At 34.2% G+C, this 27085-nt stretch overlaps 2 protein-coding genes and 1 long non-coding RNA gene across 8 annotated transcripts; 1 reads left to right on the plus strand and 2 right to left on the minus strand.

Moving 5' to 3' along the window:
• Window positions 1-2688: 2688 nt before the first annotated feature.
• On the minus strand, window positions 2689-8880 carry LOC125210639 (ubiquitin carboxyl-terminal hydrolase 15-like). Of its 5 annotated transcripts, none has more exons than XM_048110192.2 (15): window positions 8748-8880; window positions 6911-6961; window positions 6517-6834; window positions 5908-6325; window positions 5372-5777; window positions 5150-5301; window positions 4895-4983; window positions 4706-4791; window positions 4465-4627; window positions 4209-4332; window positions 3963-4120; window positions 3789-3873; window positions 3488-3700; window positions 3347-3408; window positions 2689-3273 (listed from the first exon to the last, which is right to left on the minus strand). In XM_048110192.2, exons 3-15 carry the CDS (start codon window positions 6801-6803, stop codon window positions 2853-2855), a joined length of 2664 nt encoding a protein of 887 aa, XP_047966149.1. In that variant the 5' UTR covers window positions 6804-6834; window positions 6911-6961; window positions 8748-8880; the 3' UTR covers window positions 2689-2852. The 5 variants fall into 5 exon arrangements, with proteins under 5 accessions (XP_047966149.1, XP_088925228.1, XP_088925229.1 ...); XM_089069102.1 differs by having other exon boundaries at window positions 8712-8825; XM_089069103.1 differs by lacking the exon at window positions 8748-8880 and adding an exon at window positions 8450-8692.
• Window positions 8881-19302: 10422 nt separating this feature from the next.
• On the plus strand, window positions 19303-21734 carry LOC125215742 (uncharacterized). Its single transcript, XR_007175299.2, has 3 exons — window positions 19303-19677; window positions 20288-20411; window positions 21463-21734. It is a non-coding gene; the product is annotated as an uncharacterized LOC125215742 (long non-coding RNA).
• Window positions 21735-22394: 660 nt separating this feature from the next.
• Window positions 22395-26240, minus strand: LOC125215783 (WPP domain-interacting tail-anchored protein 2-like). Of its 2 annotated transcripts, none has more exons than XM_048117326.2 (5): window positions 26032-26240; window positions 24721-25264; window positions 23516-24648; window positions 23209-23406; window positions 22395-22938 (listed from the first exon to the last, which is right to left on the minus strand). In XM_048117326.2, the coding sequence occupies exons 2-5, from the start codon at window positions 25256-25258 to the stop codon at window positions 22735-22737; spliced, it is 2073 nt and encodes a 690-aa protein (XP_047973283.1). In that variant the 5' UTR covers window positions 25259-25264; window positions 26032-26240; the 3' UTR covers window positions 22395-22734. The 2 variants fall into 2 exon arrangements, with proteins under 2 accessions (XP_047973283.1, XP_047973284.1); XM_048117327.2 differs by lacking the exon at window positions 26032-26240 and adding an exon at window positions 25903-26012.
• Between the last annotated feature and the right edge of the window lie 845 nt (window positions 26241-27085).

Here is a 27085-nt window from a genome sequence, read left to right on the forward strand (position 1 = left end):
TTCAAGCTCAGAAGCTAACAGTCCAAATACTTTTAGTAGAATTATCTAAATGTACAATTCTCTAGATATAGATATTAATTGATAAAATATCATATTTTTATAGAGAAAAATCTAAATATATAAAATAAAAGAATTGAGTATGAAAATCTAGAATATGTGAGTAGTAAGTATATACATGGGTGTGTGGTACCCCCTCTGTTCCTTGTTAATGGAGGCATATCTTATCAGCACGGAGTTTAAGAATGGTGTGTTAAATTAATGCTGAAAAAAATAGGAGAGATAAAGAGAGAATAAAGTAAAAAGGAGAATTACTTTTTGCCAAAAATAGAAATACTCAATTAACTTGAATCTTTCCAAAATAGAAGTTGAGAAGTTGAAAACTAAAGTGTTTCTTAATTTGCCAAAATCACCGAATCTCCTAAGTCATTTTCTATTCATTCGACCCCATTATACTCTTAAATATTTCCTAAAAACTATATTAATCTTTCCACATATCTATTATATTCCGACATGGACTTATAAGTGCATCGGCTACTCTGTTCCCTTCCTTATGGATGTGTTACACAAAGCCTCCAAATGTGTTGCAAATGGCCCAAGACTCGCTTCCACGCCACCTTATACTTCTCAGCCACGTTCGCAGATCGAGAATACAATAGCTCGATGACTCGTGTGCAGTTAGATACCGGCCGTAGTTCGTTCCATCCTTTATCACTCGACATAATGACTGCATTAATGCATGCAATGAGTTCTGCCTCGAATGCAATCCCCTCTCCCAGTTTAATGGAGAAGCAAACATCACGTTCCCTTTGCGACCGAACCAAGCGATAGTGGGTTAGACGGAAGCATTAAGGGCACTGACAAGTTAGAGTAAGATGGGGATGGAAGGTTTAATATGAAAAATATGAACATAAAATATACTCCCTCCGTCCCATTGAAGATGACCCACTTTCCTTTTTGGTTTGTCCCAACCAAGATGACCAATTACTTAAAATGGAAACATTTTTATCTCTACTTTATTCCCTCTCTCTTACTTTACTCTCTCCTCTTAACACACAAAATATAACTGCATAAAATCCGGTGCCGCCCTAGGAAGGGGTCATCTTCTTTGGGACGGAGGGAGTATTTGATATATAAATTGGAAGAAAAAAAAAGATAATTCTTTTGCGAGGCTACTCCTCTCACGAGGCCCTACCCGGGGCGAATCCACTTGAGGACAAAGGGTACCAAAAACAAATAGTGCATGTCATTTAACATTTATCGTGGGTTCGAATCTCGGCCAGTGCATGATTTTGTATCATTTAACATTTACCTTCTTATTTTCAGTTTTTTAAAGCATTTATGGATTCTAAATCATTTGTCATTTATAAATCAGTTATCTCTCCACTAATTATTATACATTTATGGAGTACATCTATTTGTTTAGCTCATCAGCGTCTAATATATTTCATTCTTATATATTATATTTTTATTTTTTTTCTAGTACAATTCATTTTTTTTTTCATTTCTCATTTTCTTATGAATTAATTTAATTATCGTCTAATACATTTAATTTCTTATCATTTGAGTTAGTAGCATTTAAAATTTTAATCTTATTATTTTTTTTAGAACAATAGAAGTGCTTTCAATTCCTAACACATTTAACTTTATCCAAGAAAAATTATTTTAAATAATGAAAGTGTTCACACTCATTGGATACTCAATTGGAGAAAAGGATGTCAAGTTCGAGGGGATTGCAACTGAGATGCAGACAAGAATCGGCCACGAAAACAACAACATTGGTTTGCCATTTGTACATGTTGATAATCACCCGTGTTATAAATTATAACATAGTTTGTTAATCAGTTTTTGCAAATACTACTATCTCTATCCACCAAAAATAGACTAGTTTTACTATTTCAGAGACCAATTTCTAAATATAGAAAGTTATAAACATTAAAATACTATTCCCTCCGTTCCATAGTAATATGGTCATTTTTTGCCATTTTGGTACGTTCCATAGTAATAGAGTCATTTCCTTTCTTAGTAAAAGTCAACACATTTTTCCACACCTACTTTACTCTCTTTTACTTTATTCTCTTTTCATCTCTCTACTTTTTTCATTTTCCACTTTATTCTCCCTTTACTTAACTCACCTAACACAGTTTTTCTTAATCTTCGTGCCGAAAAGAAACGCCTCCGTTACTATGGAATGGAGGGAGTACTAATAATGTGGATCCCACAATCCACCAACACTACTTCTCACTTATTTTTTCACAATCTCTCTTACTTTACCAATTGCACATTAAACTTGTATCATACGCAACTATGTTTATTTTTGGACGACGGAACTAGTAATATTGATTTCTGCTCTTAGATACGTTCTCTCTTTTGCAATAAGATGGATGTTTTGGCAAATAATATTGCATGTTTTTCTTGGAAAGTCATTGTATTCATAATTTGGCATGAGGAGAATATGAAAATTACTTAAAATTTGGCATGTAAAATTTTGTAGGCAATGATAAACATAATATATTTAGAGAATCTTAAAATCCTAATAATATCATAATTCATAATCATACCATCCAAGATTCGGTAAAAAGGTATGCTGATCACAACAATGATTTTTAATCAACATTCAGATATCCATTTTTAGCAGTGGGCATGGCATGTTTTCCTGCAAAGGAAATATGTATATTTTTCCCATAAAAATAAATAATTTGCATGTCCATGGTTAGAATTAATTGATAATTAATCATATCCAGCCTCTGCCCCATGCCAATATTGGAAACCAAAAATATGAGGCATCCATCCTGTCAAACTAGCTACTTTTAGCAAATTCAGAAGATTATTAAAAATCCTAGGTACCTTCTTCATCACCATATCCTACAATCAGCAGAAGAAGTTTGAGGAACTCCTCCTTTCCACTCCCCACTACCATAACTTACACTTGAAAGGGCATTGCTGCACGAGACAGTCCTCCTCGATGGCGAATCCACTGGGTACATCGACTGGAAGATGGATGAGAACGCCAAGTCCCCGTGGTCTACCGAGTCCCTTGTGCTCTCCGTTGTGAACGATGAGTCGTCGGAGCTCGTGAACACGGACCAGTCGCTCGACGTAGCATCCGAGAACTCCATGTAGTTACTCAGACTCGACGCCCTGCTTCTGATTTCTCTTATCAGCACCCCATTTGCCTCCCTTCCAACGAGGTTGTTTGGTTGGCCCTTCGACAGGCCATTGCAAGCCGCCTGATGCTGGCTGGACTTGCCACTTCTAGCAGGGCGCGGATTCGATCTGCAGAAAAATGTGGTATCGTATCTGTTTCTTTATCACAATCTCAGAAATCATCGTTCTTTTCAATGCTTACCTCATGTAGAACAGAATATATGCTCCTTCAGACATGACATGACTCAGTTCGACTGGTTGAACCTACGTATAGAGAGACAACAATTGTGACAAAGGGTGGTGAAGACGAACAGATGTTGAGTGAATGAGGGTTGATTTCTACCTCAGTGTCGTCAACCCTGAACCAGTTACCCTGCAGATCTTTCACGTACGAGATGTAGTGACCAGAGAACGATGCGTTGGATGTGTCCAGGTGGACAACGACAGCATAGAGCATGTAGAGTGGGGGAATGTCATCCGTGCCGGTCATGAATGGAATCATATCCAGCATTTCAGGAAAAGTTATGCACTTATTTATCTTGCCATAGTTCCCTTCCTATATTTTTTGAAAAAATCAAGTTTAGAACAACATACAACGAATAAATTTAGTGCATGCACACCAGCACAATGGTCATAAACAATACCTGAAATCTCTTCAATACTATAGTGAGGATATTTGGAGCCTCTTTTATGTGTAGTTGCTTCTGAGCGTGAACGTACGTAGCACACCTTTTATTCAATTATAGGAACAATAACACGTAAGATGCATCATTATAAAATTTGTATATTCAAAAAATGTGATGATGAAATAAGTATACCTTGCACATCTATACATATTGTCCCCATCAAGATCTTCTGAGCTGGTATACTGCGTTAGTGCATCCTCCAACGACTTGACCCAACCAAATATCTCCAGCGTAAGATCCATCATATTCTCGTACCTCTCAGATTCATGTTGACATCTCAAACATTTTACCTATTTTGTAAGGGATGCTAAGTTATCGAACGGGAAAGGGGCATCTAGAGAAATAAATTTCTGGTAGTATGTAAGCGAGACCAAGCACCTTTGATCTGAGACTTCCACCAAATGTATGTTGTATGAAAGTTGTATCCTGCAGCCTGGGATCAACAGCCTTTTCCCCACCAAAACCCTCGAGACATATTGTTTGCATCGAGGCCACGAGAAACCTGAGTATGCACAGCATTGACAAGTTGGCTTTAAAGGAAATGCACAAGTTTTTCTTTCACAGCGAAAGTTGTTTAACTGAAATACCTATAGCAGTTAGGATATACGAGAATTTTAGTTAAATGATAAAAGACCTTAAAAATTCATGAGCGTCTTCCTGACTTCCATCACCAATCTGGGCATTAAGACTTCTAATATACATAAGAATATTTACGGGCGATAGAGGACCCCCATTTTGTCTCAGCATCATTACGAGCCGCTCAAGCTCACAGGTGAGACACCAATCTTTGGCACATCCTGACATGCGGAAAGGACATCAACAGATTATTACGAAAGAGTCTCATTTAGCAACTTCATGATACAGAAAATACATACCTGCTCTGGAATGTGTTTGATGAAGAAGGTAAATGATAAGTGGCTTTGTGAATGTTAGACACTGCAATACAGCATTCGCATAACAGCTGCAGAAGAATAAAGATGACCATCAGTTTGTAGCACTCGCTTTCACATATTAGTATTTTCCAAGTGTTCATTTTGTAGGAGAGCGCAAAACATATATTTTACCTATTCCCACAATTTAGAAGCCCTCTAGGACTCACGTTGAACGTTTCATACTGAAAGCACTTCACAAATTCTTCATAGGGGAAAATCATCTGGAAATTAAGAGAATCCCGACATGAAAAAATTGATTGTCAACGTCTATATATGATACATCTTTCATTAATAAAGGCAGCTGGGATCAAACAGAATCGATCCCATATCGAACCTTAGTGAACAGTTGCCTTATAATTCTAGCAAAAAACTTTTATGTGAACTCACGTTAACTTTTCTTTTCTTAATTGTGCTATCTTCTAATTGTTGATGATTGTCAACTTTTGCTGACTTCTTCATACCCTTTGTCCTCGTCAAGTCCATGTTTGCTACTCGGTTACTTTCCTGCAAGGGGAAGTTGTCCTTTGTAGTGGTAGCTCCTGCGTCAAAAACACCATGGTAAAGGGAAGAGCAAATGGTGCCTGTGACGAGAATAGTATATCAACCTACCTGACTCCCTTGCAGTTTGAGTTTTTGGTTCTGCATCTGAAGACAGTTGTTCTTTCGATACAGTCATTCTTGATTTTTGATATTTAAGCTGCTCGATTCCGTTAGAATGTGAAACTACTTTAGATTTGCAACTCCTTTTCATTGTAGTCCTTTCAGAAGAGCAATTCAAGCCTTTGGTCTCATCAGTGCAGGGGATCTTTCTCTGAGATGGGTATTTATCTTGTCTCAAGGTCATTTGAGCTTGAGTCTCATGAGTCTTTGTGCCACTAATTGCCACGGTTGACGAGTTCACTATCCCACCATCTAATGCATTTCCACATTCTATTTCTACCCTATCAGCTCCATCCTTGGGTGCACGAGGACTGTTAGCATGACATTCTGAGAGGGAAAAGTTACCTTCTCTCAGCTGCAACAAACAGTAATCGAACTTTTCAGATAATAAGTGTTCCAACATATTGCATCTGATTTCCAGTCTATATGTACACAAAGATATACACACACACAAGTATCAGAAAAGACGGAGTAAAGCTTCTTACATAAGGATCTTCTGATGGCTGAGAAAAAATAGGGAGAGTGAAACTACTGCCACAGACTTCACCGCCGCCTACTGTTTTCGAGGAGTCTATCTGGCCAGTAAGAAATGCGCCAATTACTTCAGATCGTTGATTAATGATAGATTTCTCAGATACACTTAGTCCCATGCCTGACGTAGTTGGAGGAGCCAGTGCAGTTAGAGGATGCAACACAAAGTCCTTTGAAGAGGCACCATTAATGCTAGGAAGCGGGACTTTGTATTGGGAGGCACATTGTTCGGTAGTTTCACCACACAACACCCTCGCACGAGATACTTCCTCCGCACCACACTTAAGGGATGATCTAAGACAGTCTTTTCCCAATTGCTGGCACTCAAGCTTGTGAACATTCCTCCAATGATCGATCTGACACCTTCCGGAACTGCAGAGACATTTGAGTTAGTAACGGCATAGTGATAATCCAGCTGACTATTGATGTAAAATAGAAAAGTGTCCCTGAGTCTCCCGGAAGCTTTTGAATTTTTTTGATGAATAAGTTAATATTATAAGCAAAATTGTTGAAAACTTCTAGTAGTATTCATGAATTCATGTTGCAGTCAAGAAATTGCATACCAATACCAAACAGACTTGCATTGTGAGCAACGGGTCCCAGCTGGGCCGAAGCATCTTGCACATTGATGAATCACACTGTTTGGCATATGTACTGCAGGCATAATACTACCAACAGCCATATGGTCGACTTGCAGAGCTTCCTCAGCTGCTCCACTAGCAATCAAACTTATCATCTCCTTTCTTCTGGATGTCTCACTACATTTTCCTAGTATGAAATAGGTAAGCAGGGGAAGGAGAACAAAGACGAGAAACAAAGCCGGTATATCAGTTTCCCTTGGCTCAAGCATGTCCTATCAATCATACTCATGTCCAGTGTAACTGCAACAAATGGTGTTCTTCAAACAACGAAATTCCTTAGCTACAACTCAGTCCCTTTAAAGATCAGGTTGATTACCCACGATATGTAGCACGAATAACCATCTGTTAAGCTTCAATGTAGGAACTCCTTCAAAAAAAAAGGTTAACTCATGAATGAATAACGAAACAGGAAAAAAATCCAAAACATAAGCTAAACAAACTGCATCTTAGATTTGCAATTTTGAAAGCAAGATTCTTTATTTTCATTATGTAGACGACCAATCAACATGGTCAAAAAATTCACTCCATCATAATACATAAAAGATGTAAAATGAATAAAATTACACGTAAGCAAAAATGTTGCATAATAGCACTAAAAACCAAGTGTTTAGATAAAAAGTTTTCTCAGAGGATTCATCGTAATCATTCAGAAACATGGAAAGGTAGCACATTCCTAAGTAATGATGTGTCACGAAGCCATTCCGTTGCAAGACAAAGCAGCAGTTTATATGTACTTATTGCATACAATACATTGTTTCCCCATCATGGTATTAAAAAGCTCGAGCCGCAAAGATAAGGTTACGTCCCAAAAGGAACCATCATTATCCAATAAATTTACGATTCAGAAACTAGTGTTGCCACCATGTATAGAGAAAAACAAGACATGCATCATCATTTATGGACCTCTGTGGATCTTGAAAGACAGAATGCATCAAATAAATCCTTCTAGAGGTACGACAAGGGGTGCGACGAGATTCCCCAGATTATCGAAGCAGATAAAGAAAAATCACACAAAAATGATTAATATGACAACTAGATATCTGCCTCCAAAGCATGCCTTACACGTGTCTCTCCAGATGCACACGTAGATAAAGTTACTATTTTAGTTCATTCGTAGGAACACATAATGGGTAGAAGTAACTCATTTCCACTGCATTTGTTGATACTTTTGTTTTGGCTTTTGGAGTATTTCATACCATATTCATCTAATACTCATTTTGTTATAAATAGAAAGATCAGTGTACAGAAAACATGAAGAGTTCATGAAGATTTTTAGCATTTTTGCCTAGGCTTCAAAAGTAAGTGAGGACGGAAGACGTATCTCCATATGGCTAGAACGAACAAACAACAGTGTAGCCTTTTCTAATTTCTACAACAGTAACTTGTTCGAAAAATGTTATTAAGAAAAGCGTGTGATAAGATATTACTTCAGGCTCATTTTGGTAAGTGGATCGATCATCTAATGCATCTTCCTTAGCTGCACACATTTTATTTTACCAGAGCCAATACTTCATTAATGACTTAAGAAAGTTTGTACTTCTATTAAAATAAATTCTATATTCCAATGACAAAATGTCGATGATTCAAACATAAGAGGTTGGTCAAGAAATAAGTTCAGGGTCACATTTGACTGTAGAAAAGCAAATAACAGCTAGAGTTTGCAAAACAAAAAAAGAAGCAATTATAATCTGCCATAGAAATCTAAATGAGAAGACAAGAGTTTCAGGTGAACAAAAAATAAAAACAAAAAAACGAAGTTGCATAACAAAACAATTATTCCAGTGTGAACAACCATGTAAGAGGAAATAAACAAACAATAGAAACTCATCAACTTCAAAATGCTAAACTGAATTACCACATTAAACCTTAAACAGAGAATTCAGAGATATTCTCTTTCATGGGAAGCTCCTAGCAACGAATTAAACCCAAGAAATGTATTTCCTCTTAAAGGTTCAATTTTTTTCCCACATAACGCCATTAAAGTTTCAATCTTGGGGCAGATTTCATGAAAACAAAGAAAACCCACATTACAATAGAATTCAATTTAAAGATTTAGTCACATAAAATGTAAATGCAGGCACATAAATGTAAGAATGAATACAGAAAAGAAAGTTAACCTAGCTTTGGAAAAATGAGAGGTGAAGAAACGATACCATTTCTTCGGTTCTCAATTTGTAGGAAAAGAATAAAATATCAGAGTTAAATGAGTCTTTCTTTCATAGCAGCAAACCAGTTTCTCACTTGAGCCTTGTTCAGTTGTTCTTTCTTTGTTAAATTTTTAAGGCAGGGAAATGATTCCATGTGCATCCTCACAGTGCACCCGAGCCCTTTCATGGGCTCGAAAGTTGCGAAGGTGGGTCCAGCTTCGGTACTCACGAAATCGCATAAATACCTTTTTACAATTGCAGAAAAATAACATTAATTCCTCAATAGTCAATACTCTACTTTTGTTTAATTATAATACTCCTCCGTCCCCCAAATTTTGTCACCATTTGATCCGATACGAGTTTTAAAAAAGAGTGAACTATAAAAATGGTGTCTGGACTATGGGTTTATCTCGCCCATAGTCCCTAGACTTTAAAAATATCGTCAGTAGTTCCTGGACTAAGGATTTATCTCGAAATTGGTCCTTTTGGCTTTTTTCCCTTTGATATTATTTTGGGGGGTTTCGGCAACTTAGTCTTTTTACACTTTTAACATTTTAAATCTGATATTATTTTAGTTATGTACTAACTTTGATATTATTTCAAATTTATCATCCTTCACTTTGTTTCTTTATTTCAATATTAGATTTAATTTTACAAAATTTTAAATTTTAATTTTTAAATATCAATAAATTTTTTTAATTATAAAAATTATTAAATAGCAAAAATTAATAGTTATAATCAATATTTGATAGTGTATAGTACTATGTAATCAATAAGGTATGACAACGCCTTAGTTTTAATCAATTTAATACTCCATCTGTCTCACGTTACTTGAGTCATTTCTTTTTTGCACTCGTTTTGGAAAAATAATAATAAATAGTTAAAATGGAGAGAAAAAAAGTAAGAGAGAGAATAATGTAGAGAAGAGTATTAACTATATTAATTTTTTTTTACTTTATTTTCTCTTCACTTTAATTATTTATTATTATTTTTTCAAAATGAGTGCAAAAAAAAAGTGACTCAAGTAACGTGGGACGGAGGGAGTAGCTTTAATCATAAATAGATTATATAACACAATTTATTCTGAAATAAATATGCATCTAATGTAAGACTAATATAATTTTCGTTTATTAATTTGAAAACAATCAAAATTTACTAGAAAATTTCAACAAAAATACTCCTATATAAAATTTTAAGTAGGATCAAAATTTTAGTCAACTCATATTTAATCACAAGCAATTATAACAACCGAACGAGGCTAAATAGAATAACTGTTACTTTTCCATCATGATTAATATTATTTTTCTGTACTTCTTCAATTCAATTGAATATTATATTAAATAACAAAAATTAATAGTTTTAATCAATATTTATAGTGTCCATAAATTAATAGTTTTCATTAAAAAAATTTATTGATATTTAAAAATCTAAATATTAAATTTAATTTTATAAAATTAAATCTAATATTGAAATAAAAAAAAAACAAATTCAGTGAAGGATAACAAAATGGAAGAAGAATGATAAATTTGAAATAATATCAAAGTTAGTACATAACTAAAATAATATCAGATTTAAAATGTTAAAAGTGTAAAAAGACCAAATTGCCCAAACCTCCCAAAATAATATCAAAGGGTATTTTCGTACCAAAAAAAGCCAAAAGGACCAATTTCGAGATAAACCCTTAGTCCAGGGATTACTGACGATATTTTTAAAGTCCAGGGACTACGGGCGAGATAAACCCATAGTCCAGGGACCATTTTTGTAGTTCACTCTTTAAAAAATATAATAGAAAGTGGGTTGAAAAAGTTAGTGGCATGTGGATCCTACTTTTATATATTAGTTTTAAAATAAAATATGAGTGAGAATGGGTTAGTGGAATGTAGCTACTAAAAATGGTAAAATTGAAAGGTGACAAATTTTTAGGGACAAACGTAAAAAGAAATACTCCCTCCGTCCCAAGGAAGATGACCCCTTTCTTGGATGGCACGGGATTTTATGCAGTTATATTTTGTGTGGTAAGAGGAGAGAGTAAAGTAAGAGACAGAGAATAAAGTAGAGATAAAAATGTTTCCATTTTAAGTAATGGGTCATCTTGATTGGGACAAATTAAAAAGGAAAGTGGGTCATCTTCAATGGGACGGAGGGAGTAGATGACAAATTTTCAGGGAACGGATGGAGTATTACATTTATAATCATATGTTATTTTAAGTAATATTACCCATCACTTTTTCTCATTTTCGTATACATTCTCCTTTTTTTTTCTCATTTATTCTACCATATTGTTAATGAAGACAGTAGTAAATTTACTTACCAACTAGATATGGAAAGATAAATATCTTTGGACTTGTTTACTCAAATTTATCCATAGACTTTAAATCCAGCCTTTATATCAATTAGGACTTCATTTTTCAGTTATCAGATAACAATAGTTTCAATTTCATGATTAAAATCTCAGATCATTATGCATGCAAAATGAATTTAAAAAATTTTATGCCTAAAATTCATAAATTATACTACTACTTCCGTCTACTAAAAATAGACATAGTTGTGTTAGACGTGAGTTTTAATGTGCAATTGGTAAAGTAAGAGAGAGTGGAAAAAATAAGATAGAAATATTGTTAGTGGATTGTGGGATCCATATTATTAATATATTTAAATGTTTAAAACTTTCCATATTTGAAAATTGATCTAATTTTGGTGGACGGCCAAAATAGTAACTTATTTATTTTTTGTGCAAAATTATTATTCTATGGTAGGAGTGGGTAGGTACGGTATACCTTACCGAAATCACGATACTGTATACTTTACCGTAAATTTGGTAGTCGAAAAAAATCATACTTTTACCTTACCAAAATTTTTGATATACCGAACTTCGGTATACCTTATTCTCAGTATGGCGAAATTCCATACCAATACTGTACCTCATTTTCGGTATACCGCAGCGAAGTCCGGTATACCGAAAATTCGGTATTTTCGGCATTTTTTTGGTACGATAAGACCGGTATTTCGGATTCCGGTATATTTCCCCAACCCTACTATTGGGACCTTAGGTAAAAACATTGATGTTTGATGTAGGAATTTTGATTAAGTTCATTATGATTTGTTTAAGTCGTATTGATATTTTAATATATGTTACTCCATTTATTCCTCATTAATTGTCCACTTTGTTTCAGCACGGGTTTTAAGAAAGGTAAAGGAAAGCTAGAATTTAGCCTTTGAATCAAAGCCCCCTTTTCGTTCAACTGCTTAACGCAGTCTTGCAGCATCAGTTTCAGTTCTTCTTCCCTCTTATTCGTGCTGGAAACATTTGGATCGAAAAATTGAAGTTTCAACATCAAACGTGTACTTTATTAAACACTTCGGCTACAAACTAATACGTGAAAATACTCATTTGTTATGCCACGCACGTATGCGTATTTGTTTAAATGTTACTATAACCTTAGTCTATCAAGAAACAAAATTTATAAATATGTATGTATGTAAAGTACGTACATGAATAGTACTCCATATAATCCAATTTACACATGCACACTTTACAAACATTCACACTTAACAACACATGCATACACATTTATATTAATTATTTAATATATATAAAAGAAATTTATAATTATATAGAATATATATTTATCTATAAAAAAAATTATAATAAATCGAAACTATCTATTTATTCAACTGTAATGATTGATTGTAACACTAAATATATCCTCTGTGACACACATTTAATATGTCTATAATAAAAATGACAATATAATATATAATGCATATTTTTCGGTTACGGATGTCACAGTTATTGTCCATAAATAGAATTTTAGTAAATAAAGTTATTATTATTAATGGTTAATAGTCTCATTTAATGTTCAAATAATTTTGCACTCCTATCCGTTCTATTCAATTATAGTTACTTTTTCAATTCTTTTATTTGATTTTTATGTTTCTGTTTTTATAATCATTCATTATTTAGTTTATTAATAATTTATAATATTACATATTCTTATTTTTATTTGTTTTACAATTTTTTTTATATATTGTAGTAGTAAATTATTTATATATTCTCATTTTATTTTACTATTTTATTTTTATTTTGATTTATCGGATGGATCTTATTGGTGACTTACCTAGGAATATTTCAACTTAGGGGATTGAAGTTACGATAATTTTTAAATATAATCAAAATTTAATTATATAATGAATTCATATTTTCTAAAAAATATAGATATTTCATCATTAATATTAATGAAAATAACGAAAATTTAGTATATTTTTTGCACTCTAAAATTATTACCATTTGTAATTAAGTAAAAATAGATCGTTTTGTATGTAAGTACTAAAGTTAAGCAAATATGATCACATATCGTTTAGAATATATATTTTTAAAATAACTATAAATAAATTACTATTATAAATCAATTTTACAGATATAAAAATAAGTTTATTATTATAATTATTAATTCTTAATGGGAGAATGAATAATAAATTATATTTTAATTCATTTATTTAAATAAATTCATTGTACCCATATTTAGTGCATATTTAGTGGAGTGTATAACTCAAGCAGGGATGTTAATCAGGCTAACTCGTTCGGGTTCGGGCTAACCCACTCGGGTTGCCGAGCTATTTGGATGCGGGCTATTCGGAAATTTTTCGGGTCATAAATTTTCAACCCTAACCGTACCCCCCCAAATTTCGAGCTAACCCATTAGGCTATTCGGGCCTAAAAACTTTGAAAAATAATTTCTTGTAATCAAATTTTCCTCATTAAAATGATTTTAAATTTTTTATTTTTTTTTCTTCTTAGTGATATAATCATATAAAATCTTCAAATTTTTCATAGTTTTTCTCAATAATAGTTGGAAAGAAGTCTTTCATCTCAATCAACTATAGTCTAAACAAAGTTAAATCAAAGTTAAATCAATTAATTTCAATTAAAGCTTGTGTAAGTCTCATTATTTTGGCATTGTTCATAATTAATTTTTTAAAAATTAAAAATCATATCTTACGTGAATCACTATTAAAATGATAAATATATTGAGATTTTGATGGGTTAATTTTTAATTTTGTATTGATTAGCATTGGTGATAGTAAGACAATAGTGACACATGATAAGACAGTGGAATAATGAGTTGAGGTGGAACTTGAAAGTTGATAGTATGAGATTGAGTGGATATGTGTAGAATATAGATTGAAAAAGACGTTATTGTGCCACGTGAAATTCAAAAATACAAAAAATTCCTAAAACTCAATATTTTTTAATTAAAAGTTGCAACCCGTCGGGTCAACCCGCAACCTGTTCGGGCCAACCCGTTTGACCCATCAGCCCATTCGGGCCAACCTGTTTAGCCCATTCTGTATTCGGGTTATAAAATTATAGCCCTAACCGACTCATTTTACCGGGCTATTCGGGCCGGCCCACGAGTTTCGGGTTGAATTGACATCTCTAAAATCAAGTAACTAAAACGTCTATTTTAATAAATTTATTAAATAGACACTAAATTTATTCGACTTAGAAAATTTAATTAATTAATGTTATTTTTTTGTAATAATTTGTTTAAATCTTATTGATATTTTAATTTTTGTTATTTATTTTCTGAATTGTAAATTTAAAAAAATATGAAAAATGGTGAAATAAAGTACTAACTAAAAATGAGATTATCTTATTGCAAGTATTGTGTTTGAATTAAAAGTACTGATATTATAGTTGAAAATGAGACTGATTTTCAGGATATTACTGTGGATATCCTATTTGGGCACTAAGATATAAGGGAATAATTGGTGTTGAACAGTATACAAGTCAAACATTGTCTTATATCGAGAACATGCCCAGGTGTGGGTCCAAACATATGTTTTCTACTTTTTATTATTGTTGAAATAATTGCTTGATCACGTTTTTTATTTCCTAATATAAATTCACCATACATATTGCAGTATTGATGCGGTTATGGATCCTAGTATAACATGTGGTCTATCTCATAATTTTATTACTATTTCAAAAAAAATAATTCATGTCACATTTTTGGGACCATCATTGGGTAATGAACCTTAGATGAGCAATAATAATTATTAATGATGGGATCTAAAAGATATTGAAATAAGTAGAAGAAATAGCATTAGTGTCTGATGAATGAATGACAGAAACATGCAATAATAGGGAGCATATTATGAATAAGGAGCATTATTAATAACCAAAGTAAAAGACATGGACATGTCCTAATAAATTTATTTTTGGTCTTCAATTAATTTTATTCGTTATCATATTCTATTGGTAGCAAATGAGTTATAACTTATTTTGATAGTTGAGTTATGAAAACTAGTCTTCTCCAACAAACTCATTCTTGTACAAGTAGCCATACTAAGTAAGTGCATAAATAGAATATTTTTATATAACATTAATTTATATTGTGAGGATGTAAAATTTAATTAGTTGAACATTAGTGGATCTACGAAAGGCCAGGTACCAATTTTCTTCGTTCGTACCTAGCTAGGTAGCCAAGTGATGTACTTCCCTTATTCAAATAATTTCCACTTTAGGAAAATTATTTTATTTTAAGTTATTAATTCTAGTACTAAATAAAAATGTTTAGCTCATGACCAAATCTTGCCGTTTTGATGGGACCATTTTGACCTTGGAGAAATCTTATATTCAAAATTATTGCCATTATATTCTCCTCAACAAATATATACTTCAATAAGAATCTATTAAGATTTTTTTTGGGTATTAGAATACGTAATCTACTCCTTTTACTAGACAATTTTAGTTCTTAGTCATCATCATTTTGCTTTATCCAATTATTCTACTCGTGCCCATCCTTTTCTTTCTCAAATACTTCCACAATTATAATGAGTGAACTGAAAAGCAACCCGTATAATATATAAAGAAGCCAATTTACTCTTTTAGTTTATTTGGAATTCAAATTTAGAACATTATATCATAATTTATCATCGAATTATGTATTTAATGAGTGAACTGAAAGCAACCCACCAAGAGCATCTCCAACAATATTGCAAAACCTAAACTGCAGTAGGAAAATCTCTCCAACAGTACTGCAAAACCAATCCCATTATTGATTTTTGAAGAAAAAATACCTATATATAGGTTTGCACTAAAAGTATACCAAAACACTTTTCATAGTTTGAGTTATTGCATTCAAGTCCAAATCAATTCATATTTATCAAAATAGAAGAAGTAAAGGATAGAAGAAGAGAAGGAAGAGAAATTAAAATACAGAGAAAAAAAAACTTACAGAGCATAAAGCGGCGTGGAGAAGATAATACTGTGAATTAACCTAATCTAATCTTATTAATATTTGATTTAGTTATTAAATAGTGGGCTGGCCCATATTAATATTATATTATTCAATATATTGGAAAAAAGTATTTTATTATTTATAATCTAACGGTACATATAACAAAAATAGTTAACATTAGTAATTAAAACAATGCATAATATAGAAATTCTAAAATAGAGAAACATAAGCAGTAAGCCAAATACATAAAATAAAAATAGAAGACTGATAATTAAAATTGCAACAACTAATAAAACCATAATCTAATAATAATCCGGTAAATTAGAATCAGATCCTCCAATATTGTTGAGCAAAGAAGAGTAGGTTCCAGCCACATAGTCATTTGGTTGATCTTGAACTTCAAAATGCACTAGTTGACCATTTGTTGGAACAATATGCAAATTTCGAACATTGAGTTTTAGTTATTTTATCGTAGTATGTTTTATGTACTTGTGGTATTTTTAAATGAATTTTAATTTGAGTTTTAGTTATTTTATGAGTACGTTGTAACTTTTTTATAGTATTTTTATTGTATTTAAAATTTATAAATTTTGTAATTTATTATTTAATGAATACTAGATTTCATATTTAGTTGTATTAATTAATAAATCTTATATTATATTATTTAATTAATTTAAGATATTAACAAAGTGTCATGGGGTTAGTGTGTAATTTAGATAAAACATACAGGTATGATTGAAAAGTATAAAAAGTTGGTCGGAACAAAATCAATATTTAATGTGAGATTTTCACTAAAATAGATTTGAGTTTAGTAAAATGGTTGGAGATGGTCTAATACTACATTTTGCAGTTTACGAATAATAGCGCTTAATTCAAGATCAAGGGTTTCATCATCAACTTTTAGTGTACAACAGTTTTAAGTTATTAGAGGTGTCCCATTCTTTTGTGGTGTCTTAAATAAAAAGAAAAGAAGATTGTCTGTTTTTTTTTTAATAAAAAACACTCATTTTGGGCGGTGGATTTAGGCATACTCTTAATCCGTAAATAGATTCAAAATATATCATCCTTAAACATGATTCAAATCCAAAGTGACATCAATCCAAAACCATACAAAGAACTAATAAACTGGAAGGAGCCCTACAAGTTGGGTACTCCATTCCTTCAATAAAAGATTGTCTCTCTCTATTTTTTCAAATTATCCTACTAAAGCCGTCATACTTTCATTTCTAGAAAATATTCTCTCACATTAACAAAAAGTTATATAGTTTTGATATTGTGTTTATAATCAAATCCCATGTTAACGATCATTTATATGATAACCGTGGATTTGAATATGCTAAGAATAATAGTGAAACGGACTAAAAAGAATAAAGAAATAGATGTTGAAACACTTGACTCGAGTGGTATTTGTCTTGTAAGGGTACTCGGTCCAAGTGCAAATGCAAGGCTAATGCACTGTTCCCTCTCCAAGAAATCACAGTTATACTATGTAGCCCATGACCCACTGTTGTATCACATTCTATAACATTTTAGAAGTTAAGTCCATGACGCATTATTGTATCACATTCGATAAATTTTAGCATTACTTTCTAATTTATACAAATAAACACGGACCTGTGTTTGGTTTGAGTCATTCTAACTAGGGCCAGGAAAAAAATCGAAATACCGGACTTGTCATATCGAAAAAAATAATAAAAATATTAAATTTTTGGTATACCGTGATTTTCGGTACGGTGTGATACCTAACCGAAAGATTTCAGGTAAGGTAACAGTATGAATTTTCATATACCGTGACATGCCGAAATTCGGGATATACAGTAAAATATAAATATAATTATATATAAAATATAAAATATAATTATATATAAAAGATACTATTTAATAGTATTTTTTTGTATTATAAAATATAAATAATATTGTTTAAACCAAATATTCTTGCAAGTCATGTATAACGTAAGAAGAGCAAGATATACCGAATTTTGGTACAGTATACCGAAAATGAGGTACAGTATTGGTATGAAAATTTGTCATGCTGAAAATAAGGTATATCGAAGTTCGGTACGCCGAAAATTTTGGTTTTAAAGTTATGATTTTTTGCATACCGAATTTTCGGTAAAACATACGGTATGATGGTTTCGGTAAGGTATACTGAACCTACCCACCCGTAATTCTGACCACAGGGCATATCAAGGGTATTCAATACAATAAAACATACTCCCTCCGACCCACAAGAATATGCATTCTTTATCTTTTAGTTCATCCCACAAAGAATATGCACTTTTTAATTTTAGAAAGTCTTTTCTCTCTAGTGAGGTGGAGCTCATTATCCACTAATAATACTTCACTACAAAAAAGGTGCTCTTTGCTACCAAAGGTGGTGCTCACAAATTACGAAATATTTTCTAGCACATTTGCGAGCATAAATGGAAAAAATGACCATTTTTTGAAATATTGAATGGTATTTCGAGCACTGCTACGTGCTAGAAAAATTGTGAGCAACTGATGCTAACAAATTTACCAACTAGTCAAATTTCCTTCCGTTTGCGAGCGGGAGTAACCTGCACACAATAGCCGATAATGGCCGAGACATATCCAGCCATGCTCGCACATGGGGGCCGACACATATATGGTGGCCGAGCCATGCTTGCCTATGGTGCCGAGCCATGCCCGCACATGGTGGCCGAGAGCCGGGTAGGTGTCGTTACAAGTTTGGTATCAGAGCTCAGGTTTAGCCGTTCCTAGGTACATGGTTTATATGGAAATATGTTCGTCCTACAAGGACTATATGGATCTCGCCTTGTACGGGCTATATGTTGCCCATTAAATGGGCTATATGGAAACATGATGTTTGTCCTATGAGGACTATATGGATTTCGCCCTATACTGGTTATATGTTGCCCACTATGCAGGCGGCCGTGTTGGGCGGGGGGCGACGTGTGCCGATTGGCGCCCGGTGCACCCGTGCCTCTTCGGCAGGCCGTGCTCGGCAGCTTGGTGCTGGCAGTCGGGTCTGGGCGCGGGGGACGGCGATTGGCGCGCACAGTCTTGTTTCTCCTCGGCGCCCCGCTCTTGGAGGTTTGGTGCGGGAAGCTGGGCTAAGGCGCGGGGCGACAGGTGGGCTGAGGCACGGGGCAGCGGGTGCCTGTTGGCGCCCCCATGCCTGGATGGGCTGGTGGTGCTAGGCGGTTGGGTGCATGCGGTCAGGTTGTAGGCGGGGGCGACCGGCGGGAGTCCATAATTTCTTTGTTACAAGTCCTTTTTGACCACTTCAACTGGCATCAGAATTCATTTTAGATGGGAAACAGTAGGGTATGGTCAAAATCCCGGTGAGGAACACTGGAAAACTGTTAATACTATTCTTAAGTACTTTAGACGGACTAAAGAATACTTCTTAGTCTATGGTGGACAGACAGTAAATGTGCGAGCACAAGTAGAGGTGCTAGCAAAATCTTTAGTTCTTTCTTCGTCCTAATCTTTATCCATTCCCAAATTATCGTTCTTCACATTTTCGCTGCATTAATTTGTCTAACTTAATCATTTCTCCTAATTCCCTTGATTCCTCCCAATTCTCATTCAATACCCCTCTTCGCCGCCAGCCTCCAGCCACCGATCAATTCTCTCCGCCGCCAACCACCAGCCAGTCGCTCTCTCTAAAATTCAGGAACAACAGTTTCAGTGAAGATCGCTAGAAAGTAAGATCGCAAAAAATTCAACAGCTATGTCTTCCTCTTCTTTTTTTTGAAATTCTATCTGTTCGATTGCATCAGAATTGAGCAATGTATGCTATATTTTAGCTCATCTACCAATGCATGCTATTGTTTTAATAATCGGACTGATTTGGATAGTTAGGGACAATGGTGTCAATTTTACTGTTTCAATTTCGTGGAGAGCTAAATCAGGTGTTATTGAGTCACTTTTGCTTTGTAATTATATTTCTGCACACCTCTACTATTGTGTTGCTGCTTTGTGTGTTGACCAGCTACACCTTAAAATTCAAGTTGGCAATGAGAGTGATAGACATTAGGCTCTTATTTGATCATATATTGTGAAAGAGGATCTTGACTTCTATGTTCTTTTTTGTTCTTATATATATGACATTTTATGTTTGAAGTCTTGTGTTGTTCATGACAAACATGTCAACAGAGACATAATAACCTCTCTTATACATAAAAAGGTACTCCTACTAACAAACCTCTCTTATGCTTTGAGTTTTTTACTTTGAATTTATTGCAATGTTTAAGATGTATTGATAAATTTTTTTGTTATGTGTTTATAGTTTTGAACTTATTTGCAATCTTGTAGAATTATTTGAGAAGCATAGAAGAACTGACCCCTGGTCTTGCATAAGCTGGAGCTTTGGTCAAGATTCTATTTGCATAGTCTACGACAGAATAATTTAGTTGATAAAGATTGAAGCATTTGATAGGTTGGTGAGAATTTTGGTGTGTATTTGTGCAATCATTTTTATCAGTTTCTCAATGCCTCTTTCCTGCTTTGCGAATCCCAACTGAAACTAAATAATGCTATTACATATTTTGCCTGCGTGGGATATTCTGTCTCGGTTTATCAAATTCATTTCCAATGAGTAGTGTTTTGAGTCGTATCCTCTTTTTCCATGGTCTTTTTCACTAGCTATCATAAGTAATCATATATTCCATCATCACTCAACTGGCTGTAGCATGAGAAATTCAAACTTCATCTACATGTTTGCAGTACTTGATGCCAACCGGTGTATTTCATAGTTAGGAAGGGGAAGTGGGGCAACAAGTGTTGTAACAAGAAGAATAATAAGTAACAGAAATTTTGATATTTTTGTTTAGCTATTTTTACTCTTAGACTAATGTTGTTTATGGTTATCTCCTCGTGGCATCTTGTTTAATCAGCTGCCTTAAACTTGCTCCTCTTGGTTACATTGCTTGTATTGCATATATCAAATGATTTGAGAACAAGTATTTGCCTTTGGAAGTATTCAGCTAGAATAATTAGACTTGTACGATTGTTGGTGTTTGGAATATGTTGAAGTTAAGAAAAGTCAGAACTTAAATGTATTGCCAAAAGAGGGGTACTGATTTTGAGGTTTAACTCTGCCTGATTTTGCTTAAATTGAAGTTAGAAGATGACTCTCTTTCATAGCTACTGTCTGAAGAAGTTGATAGGAATAACTAAACACACTCCAACTGTTAACTTGCATCCCTGATATGATACTTAGTTTTATGAGATTGTGTTTGTTTATATATAGATCAAAGGATATTTTCAATGTGGACTAGAAAAGCATATTTATTTCTCGACCTTGTAATTGTTTGTTCAGTTTGAGTCCCTCTATTTAGAAACTTATTGTGATGCCTGTTTGATCAAATGCATAGATGTTACTTCAGTAAGTTTCTGGCTTATATAGACAGGATGGCTCCCAACATGAATACGCATTCCTAACATAAAGGTGATAGTATGTCTTATGGTGAAGAATGGTGTTCTTGTAGGGTGGGAGAGGTACAAGCAATGCAAGAGCAAGTCACTATCAAGGTGTGCGAGGACTTGGAGAAGCAAAATGAGGCTTCGCCCATCGAGTTGGAGAGGCAAAATGCAGCATCTCGCGCTGAGTTAGTGAGGCAAAATGCGGAGTTGAGCGCATATTTTGAGAAAAAGTGAGAGGTTGTTAGAAAAGATTATGAACCTTGGTGAACAAGTTAACGAAATGAGAAAAAGTGTAAAACAATATTATTACTTTTATGTAATTTTTGAGTTTTTATTATTTTTTATTTTATTGCATTACAATTTTATTTAATGTATTATCCACATAATAATTTGTAAAAATAATAATATTAAAAATTATAATAAAATACTGATTTGCGAGCACAAAAGTGCTAGCAAAAGAGGTGAAACTCCAAGCAAGGCAAAATTTCTAGCACAATGGAGGTACACGCAAAACTTTTAGCACAATGGAGGTACTCGCAAACTTTCTAGCACAATGGAGGTACTCGCAAATTTGCGAGCACAACATAGCAAGGTCCTGACTTCGCCTTCTTGTGCTCGCAAAATCCCACGCAACTTTGCGACGAGCGTTATAGCTAGCACACAAGTGCTCGAAGTGTGCTAGCAAATTGAACTGTTGTGAGCACGTTTGAAAGCTTTTTGCTAGCACGAGAGTGCTAGCAAATGGCCGCATTTATTGTAGTGCTTTAATTATTTTTTTTCTCTTTACATCTTTCTTATTTTACCAATTTTACATTAAAACTCGTGTCAAACCCAAAATGCATATTCTTTGGGGACGAAGGGAGTAATGTTGACTTTTTCAAATACCATGGTATAATTTTTTATTTAAATCCAATGTCCTTGGTCATTCTGAACTACTTCTATCGTTGCTAAATGTGCTTTTTGCAAAGTAGATATTGAGCTTTTCTCACTTCATAACTAACATAAAACCTCCCACTTCATTAGTAAAAATGACTTTGAACCAAAAATTCATGCATCAAACCCACACATGTTGCACAAAGAAATACAGTACATTTGCTATGATAAGAAATAAAAGGATCTCTGTCTGAACCTACCTAAAAAAAATACAATGAAAGAATTGCAGTTGATTGAGGCTAGAATTAGTTTGCATATTCACACTCACTTTCCATATTCATAATACAATCATGCCTACATCTGATGGGATCCAAGTTTAGCAGTATCACAGTAAGTCCCGAGCATCCGAGCGCATCATCTCACAGCTCGAAGAATCAACAATCAATGGGTCCGAAGGCAACAAATCATTCATGGAACAAAAGCGCTGCCAAAATGGGTACCAACACAACAAGAGTTGTCATGACTAGATACACTTTTCGAGATCTATGTTCCGAAACCAAGCTCTCAGCCTCCACGTCGAGAACTGAACTTGTGCTTTTGTCAGCCAAACTGGACAACCCCGCCCCACTCTCATCAAGGGAAGAAGAACTCGTGTTCGCCTTTTCCACCTGGATTTAAGGCACATTATAATCACTAGTAACAAAATGGGAACACCTTAACGAAACAAAAGCATAAACTATTTCCTTTTTAATCCATCACTGTGAGACCCATTCTTTACCAACGATACTTTAGTTACTTTTCATTCTCTCTCTCTCTCTTACTTTACCAATTATGCATTATAACTCGTGCCGAACTAAATGTTCAAACTTTTAAGGTCGGAGGGAGTATAAATTAATGAGGATTAGTTTTGATTTCAACTGCAAAAAAAGAGAACTTGCCTCAAAATTTTCTAATGTAGTCTCTGTGGCCTTATCTGGAGAATTCTCTGCATATTCTACATTACCCGAATCAAGCCCCGAAGACAGTGATTCTCGATCATCATAACTTTTTTCGTCTTGCAGGATAAGAGGTGCGATCTTTGCTTGATTCCGTAGTGTTCCTCTCAACAATTTGTTTTCCTTCATCAAGGAGGCTAACTGCATTAGATTACGCGATTCAGATTCAGTGTTTCGTTTATTCATATTCACTATCAGATACAGAAAGACAAGTTAAGGAGGAACAATAACAAGCAAAGAAACACTAGACCTGTTTGTGTATACGTTCCCTCTCTACTGCTAACTGCATAACCATATCCATGATTACACTACTTTTGATGTTGATGTCTTTAGCAATCGATCTTTTCTGAAGAGCAGCTTTGTCCAAAGATGCCTCCATGAATCCCAATTTAGATCGTCGAAAGTCTAGTTCTTTGTTCAGGTCCGAATTCACTTCAGACAAAATGACACGCTGCTCCTCAGAAATCATAGTCTTACTTTCAGCTTCTGTGACCTTTTGTTTCAGCTCATCGATTAATGTTTCCATATCCCAGATAGCAGTATATAACATGTTCTGCTGTTCTTGGCTTGCTTCTGAGGATGCCCTAGCATGCTGCAGTTGGATATCTAAATCCCTTAACTGCTTCTCGAGTAAGCTAATCTTCTTCGTGTTGCTACCATTGCTACCTTTGAGAAAGTCGACCTCTTCTGTCAACTCCAGATTTGAGTCCGTTAATTGCGAAACTTTTTCCTCTGCACTTTCAGCCCTAGTTTCTGCAGCATACATGGTTTCCTTTACAGACTCGATTTCATCGTCCCTTATTTTGAGTTCCTGCTGAATCCTTTCGCTCGAAAGGTTAGCTTCTGCAAGTCGGGATTCAGTTTGCCTCAGCTTTCCCTCGAGCGTTTGAACTCTTTCTCTAAGAGCTGTCACTTCGGCATTATCAGCTGCATGTCGTGCGTTGCTAGAATTTAGCTTTTGAATCAAAGCCCCCTTTTCGTTCAATTGCTTAACGCAGTCTTGCAGCTTCAGTTTCAGTTCTTCTTCCCTTTTGTTCGTGCTGGAAACATTTGGATCAAAAAATTGAAGTTTCAACATCATTTCTTTTGAAATTCCCATCAGCACTTCAGCTCTGTTATCTGCCTCCAAGAAGCTGCCCCAAGCGGCCTCCGCTGCCTCCTCCATCGCGACAGCAACTTGCTCTCTTAAGCATATCTTCGATTTGAAATCTTCTTCGTTTTGTCTGACCTCCATCAGCTTCTTTTCGAGCTCCACCTCTCTCGCAAGAGAGATTTCCAGCATTCTGAGAACACGTCTCTGTTCAACAATCCGCATTTGAGGTTTCCATTCGGCCGTTGCAAGATGAAGTTCTTCCTTGACACCCAAATCCCAGTCATGCTTATCTGTTAAACAACAATTCATTACTCAAAACCGAAAAAACACATCATAAACAAGTCACATTTGGTGAGACTTACATTCGCTTTTGTTGAAAACGAACGATGTCAACTGCAACTTAGCTAATTGAATCTTGATCCGCAGAACACGATCTTGGAATCGTTTTAGTACATTCTCAGAACCGTGCAATTTTCCTGCCACTTCCGCTGAATGTTCGCTAGAAGACATCTTATTAAGGGCGTCAACGGTGAGATCTTGAAGACCAGCCATTACATGGTCAAGCCCTCTCAGTTCAAAATTCAGTATGGCATAAAGCAGATCAAATGTGAAAGCCTTTTCAACGAATTCAGCAGAGATGTTATCATCCCGGAAATTGACATCACCGATATCAACTTCCGCAGCTAAGAGACGCAGTAGAAGATTCTCCAAGTTTGCTAACTTCTCCGAAGAGTATGCTAAGCTCGTATCCACTTCAGACGACACCATCATGGCATTCTGAAACGCCCCGTCATCCTCAGGCGTGTTCGGGAGGCCTTTGTGCAAGAACTTTTGCACGACTGGATCAGCGATATCAGATGTTAAATCCGCCATGCCATTCGTAACCATTCTATAGCTCATTCGAGGCTGCAACGATTATGCAAGAAATGTTACCAATATTCATGTAATTTAAGCATCTGGTGAAGAAACATACACATTGTACCTCTGTTTTTTCAGTTCATCAAACAGAAATAGGGCTATCAATTACCACATCTAATATTTGACATTTGACTTAAATATAGTACAAAATTAACTTCCAAAATTTAAATTAACCGAACAATTGAAACTACAAAGTCTTCAACTGATAAAACGAAATTAGTATCATTTCACATATAACTAAAACTATGCCATTTGAAAAGCTATCGCCAAAGAAGCAACCTATGTTTGTCATGAATCTTAGCTCCCAAATGCAGAAACATATACCAAAATCTATGTCTCATTTTTCATTTATTTCGAACAGATTTCCAAACCCTAGGTATTGAAAATTGCGATAACCAAAATAATTAAATAAATAGCAGTAATAACCAACCCCAAAAACACACACACAGAGAGAGAGAGAGCACAAACATACTAAAACTAGTATAATTTCAACAAAATATGCAGAGCATCATAATTCATAAACACCAAAATCCCTTACAATTACTAAAATTAGAAAAAAAAAATAAAAATCGAAGAGAAGTTAATTCAGTTGTAAAACTTAGCAAATACAAGCTCAAAGTCAACACCTCTCATCAGAAGAGAAGAGAAGAGTAGAGAAGAAATCTTCAGTTTCCGTCCATTTGTTTTTTTAATTATTTCAAGTGAATTACTGAATTTGTGCCTAAAATAAAGAAAATTAAAGTAGATGATGATACCTTTGCCGAAATCAATGAGTGAGTGGGTCTCCTAGAATTCCTCCTTTCGCATTTAATTTAATGATTGTCGAAATTTATCGACAACCGTTGGTAATTGGTATAGAGACTTGAGCGCACGGGCATCTCCGGAGACTCGTGGATCTGCTAACATGCGCCGTGGACCTGACTTGAGCAATTGTTGGTGGAGCACAGTTGCTTCGATATTAGCAGCTGCCAAAATATATTCTTACAGCTGTTGTTAACTTTGGAGTTTTATTACCGCGGGAGGATTCACAACAATTTAAAAACAACACCACATTTATTTATATTGCATGGCTATTTTTCACAATTGATAACATAAAATATTTAGGCTAAAATTTATTCTTCATTACTCCAATTCTATATATATATAATAATTAGCCAATATAAAAGAAATTGTCACTAATCTTTAAAATCTTAAAACACAATCTTAACGATTAAAATAAAGGATGACGTATGTTGTTTTAACTATCTAGTAAACACATATTTTGTGTTTTGATCAAATTAAAGCTATAGTAAACATATACTAGTAAGCGCTCCTTTTGTTTTTGTTTTATGATAGTGGAAGTGTTCTTTAAAAAATTGTGTTAGGTGAGTTAAGTAAATGAATAATAAAGTAAGAAATGAAAAAGGTGGAGAGAATAAAGTAAGATAGAGTAGAGTAAGTAAAAAAAAATGTATTGACTTTTACTAAAAAAAGAAATGACTCTGTTAATATGAAATATATACTAAAATGGCAAATGACTCCATTAATGTGAAATAGAAAGAGTACTATATAATGATTGTCATTGCACACGTGAAGAAATTATGATAATGTGATCGATCAATTTGTTCTAAGTTGTCATTACAATCTTTCAATTTTAATTAGATCAAAAGTAGATTATTTAATACGGAGTATCAAATTTGTACTACATGAGTTCATGATTTTTGTGACTAAATTTTAAGTTTTAGGCAATATTAGATATCAGTCTAAGTTTTTGATTTTAGGGACTAATGCTCAAAACTTAGTTTTCATACCATAAAATTTGAAAAAATG

The sequence above is a fragment of the Salvia hispanica genome, chromosome 3 (assembly GCF_029641045.1).
Source record: "Salvia hispanica isolate PSC_SH4W2 chromosome 3, Shi_PSC_v1, whole genome shotgun sequence".
Lineage (NCBI taxonomy): Eukaryota > Viridiplantae > Streptophyta > Magnoliopsida > Lamiales > Lamiaceae > Salvia > Salvia hispanica.